The sequence below is a fragment of the Lathyrus oleraceus genome, chromosome 2, assembly GCF_024323335.1.
Source record: "Lathyrus oleraceus cultivar Zhongwan6 chromosome 2, CAAS_Psat_ZW6_1.0, whole genome shotgun sequence".
Classification (NCBI taxonomy): domain Eukaryota; kingdom Viridiplantae; phylum Streptophyta; class Magnoliopsida; order Fabales; family Fabaceae; genus Lathyrus; species Lathyrus oleraceus.
In genome coordinates, this window is record NC_066580.1 from 342,844,463 (window position 1) to 342,848,263 (window position 3,801).

General features: G+C 40.7%; 1 protein-coding gene across 1 annotated transcript; it reads left to right on the forward strand.

Annotated features, from left to right (window-relative positions):
* Positions 1-2,481: 2,481 nt before the first annotated feature.
* LOC127123182 (secreted RxLR effector protein 161-like) lies at positions 2,482-3,132 on the forward strand. Its single transcript, XM_051053430.1, has one exon. It carries the CDS (start codon positions 2,482-2,484, stop codon positions 3,130-3,132), a length of 651 nt encoding a protein of 216 aa, XP_050909387.1.
* Positions 3,133-3,801: the final 669 nt, after the last annotated feature.

Sequence of the window (3,801 nt, forward strand, 5' to 3'; positions counted from 1 at the left end):
CTACAAGTGTAGAAAGTTTGGACACTTTGCAAATTTGTGTCGTGGTAAATCGAATGAGAATCACAATAATGAAGTCAAGGTTGCTAGGGAAGAGGTAGATGATGAAGACACACTTCTAGTAATGATCACGGAGGAGAGTTACGGCATTACGGATGTTCCGGGCAACAACTGCAGTAGTGATAGTTTGCGGGACAGCAGCTGTACCGTTTCGGAAAATAGCGAGAAAACGCATTCGGATCGAAGTTCATTGGTTACCGTTCGTGATGGAGTCCAAGGGAGAGATGAGTGGTACTTGGATTCCGGTTATTCAACACATATGACGGGTCGAAATGATTGGTTTGTGCAAATCAATCAAGCGGAAAAAAGTAAAGTCAAATTTACCAACGACACCATTTTAAGTGCCGAAGGGGTAGGAGATGTTTTGATCGAAAAAAGGAATGGTGGACATTCAAGGATCAAAGATGTCTTGTATATACCGGGAATTAAGTGTAATCTTTTAAGCATTGGACAATTACTTGAAAGAGGATACAAAATTCGTCTGGAGGACAAGATTTTACGCGTTTTGGATTCAAATGGTGTGTTGATTCTAAAAGCGCAGATGGCTACCCATAGAACCTTTAAGGTTGAGTTAAAGGTTATGGAGCATCGTTGTCTAGCAACCGTGGCAAGTAGAGATGAGTGGTTATGGCATTACCGTCTTGGTCACCTTAATTTTAGGGATCTAAGAATGTTGCAACAAAGTGAAATGGTAACGGGGCTGCCACACATTAGTATTCCAACTGAATTGTTTGAGGAATGTGTGAAGGCTAAACAACACAAGAATGTGTTTAGAAAAGATGCGGGTCGAAGAAGCAAAGGCTTACTTGAGGTGGTATGTTCCGACGTTTGCGGACCGATGCAAGTAGAGACTTATGGTGGCAGTCAATATTTTATTACGTTCATTGACGATTTTAGTAGGAAGCTTTAGACATATCTTATCAAGAGAAAATATGAGGTATTTGGAGTTTTCAAGAATTTAAAATCCATGGTGGAGCGCCAAAGCGGTTGGAAGCTCAAAACTCTCAAAACGGATGGTGGAGGTGAGTATACCTCTAGTGAGCTTGGGAAGTTTTGTGATCTTGAGGGAATTGTACGTGAGGTGGTGCCTCCGTATACGCCTCAACAAAATGGGGCTTCTGAGAGGAAAAATCGTACAATAATGAACATGGTGCATAGTATGTTTTGTGGGAAAAATTTGCCTAAGGAATTGTGGGGTGAGGTCGCGTCTACAGCCACCTACTTGTTGAATAGGTGTCCCACTATGAAGCTGGAGAAACTCACACCGGAAGAGGCTTGGAGTGGCTTCAAACCGAATTTGAATCATTTGCGCGTTTTTGGATTGATTGCATATCGTCATGTACCGAACCAACTTCGGAAGAAATTGGATGATAAGGGTGAGAAGATGATATTTGTAGGATATCATTCTACTGGAGGGTACAAGTTGTTCGATGGAAAAAATCGGAAGATCTGCATAGCCCGGGATGTGACTTTTGATGAAGTCAAAAGTGCAGAAAATGTAGCAGTGGCCGGTTACCCTACTAGCAGTAACCAGTTACTCACAGAAAAACAGCAGCATCAGTGTTTTGAAATCCTGATCTGGAGGCTTCCGACACCGCTGTACCAGCACCTACAGTAGCGCAAAATGATGTTGTTAATAACGGTAGACCAGTGAGGCAAAGAGCTTTGCCTCATAGACTCCGAGATACGAAAGATTCCAAGATAACAAAGTGAATAACGATGGTGATTTTGTTCATTTCGCGCTTATGGCCGAATCCGAACCGGTAAATGAGGAAAAAGCCTTAAGTGATCCTAAGTGGATATGTGCAATGAAAGAGGAGCTGAAATCTATTGAGAAAAATGGTACTTGGGAGTTGGTCGATTTACCACTTGGAAAGAAACTGATAGGTGTGCGATGGGTCTTTAAGGTTAAAGCAAATCCCAAAGGTGAAGTAATCAAGCACAAAGCTCGATTAGTGGAGAAGGGGTTCTTGCAACGAGAACGTATAGACTATGAGGAGGTATCCGCACCGGTGGCTAGATTAGAGACTATTCGTTTGGTTGTTGGTATTGCGCATAGCAATAATTGGATGGTTTACCAAATGGATGTCAAATCTGCATTTTTGAATGGTCCTCTTGTTGAGGAAGTCTATGTGGGGCAGCCACCCGGTTTCGTGATAAAAAATCAAGAGATGAAGTATTACAAGCTACACAAGGCGTTGTATGGTTTGAAATAAGCTCCAAGAGCTTGGAACAAACGTAATTGACGACTTTCTTATTGACATTGGTTTCAAACGATGTGTATCCGAACATGGAGTTTATGTGAGATCGGATACGAATGGTGGTGTTATTATACTTTGCTTGTATGTTAATGATCTCTTGATTACGGGAAGCCATGACAAGAGTATTTCAAGGTTCAAAAGTGAGCTCATGAGAGAGTTTGAGATGACGAACCTTGGTGTCATGAATTACTTCCTTGGCATAGAGTTTCACAAGTCAAAAGTGGGGTTGCTTATGCACCAAAGGAGGTATGCTTTAGATATTTCGAAAAAGTGTGATATGGAGCATTGTAATGCTTCTATTACACCTTGTGAGGCTAGAGTGCAGCTGTCCAAAAGTGATGAGGAGGAGGATGTCAATCCAACGCTTTACCGGAGCTTGATTGGATCGTTACAGTATTTGTGCAATACGCGACCGAAATTGGCTTTTAGTGTCAGTATTGTGAGTAGATTCATGGAGAGACCTAAGGTGTCTCACTTGGCGGCGGTCAAGAGGATCCTTAGATATGTGAAAGGTACTCTTGACTGCAGAATTCTCTTTCCCGCATCGGACACGTGGCCTAAGTGCAATTTACTTGGCTACACCGATTCTAATTGGTGTGGAGATAAAGATGACCGAAAATCGACGGCGGGGTACATCTTTATGTTTGGTAGTACACCAATCTCTTGGTGTTCGAAAAAGGAACCGGTTGTAGCACTCTCTTCTTGTGAGGTCGAGTACATTGCGGCGTCGTTAGGTGCATGCCAAGCTATGTGGCTTATGAATCTATTGAAGGATTGGGATGTGGTGTTGATGCTGCCACCATACTGTTTGTAGACAATGTTTCCGCGATAAATCTTGCGAAGAATCCGATTGCACACGGAATGAGCAAGCATATTGAGATGCGGTTTCATTATTTGAGAGAATTGGTCAGTGATGGAAAGCTTAGATTGAGCTATTGCAGAAGCGAAGACCAGTCGCAGATTTGTTGACAAAGGGTGTGACAAATGATGTGTTCAAGAGGCTGAAGAAGTGCTTGAGCATGGTGGACTTGGAGCAACTAAAGCGAGGTGGTGTGTTAAATGCAATTAAATTTCTGTTATTACCTGCTAGTTTTCCAAAAATAACAGAACTTAATTGTTGGGTCACTTTAGTTGTATTTTGACTTGTATATTTTGTTATTCTCTCAATGTATAAATACTCTTGTAATATTCCCAATTTCAATTAATGCCAAATTTACTATTCATCCAATATCATTCCGTTCTCTCTAATTCTCTCTCAACTTCATCTTCTCCAATTTCTTATATTCCACCATTGTCAAACCTTCAATTTGAGTCTTTATGTTCTAACAGTAAATACATGGTTCATGGTTTGACCCCTCTTGAAACCATTTTTGAAAATTTTGACTTTTATCATTTAACACCAAAAAAATTAAATAATAAATAATTAATAATGTGGAATTTTGACTTTTATCATTTAACACCAAAAAGATTAAATAATAAATAA

Bases quoted from the DNA above. Each gene is read 5' to 3' on its own strand.
- LOC127123182 (XM_051053430.1), top strand. From the start codon at position 2,482: ATGACGAACCTTGGTGTCATGAATTACTTCCTTGGCATAGAGTTTCAC.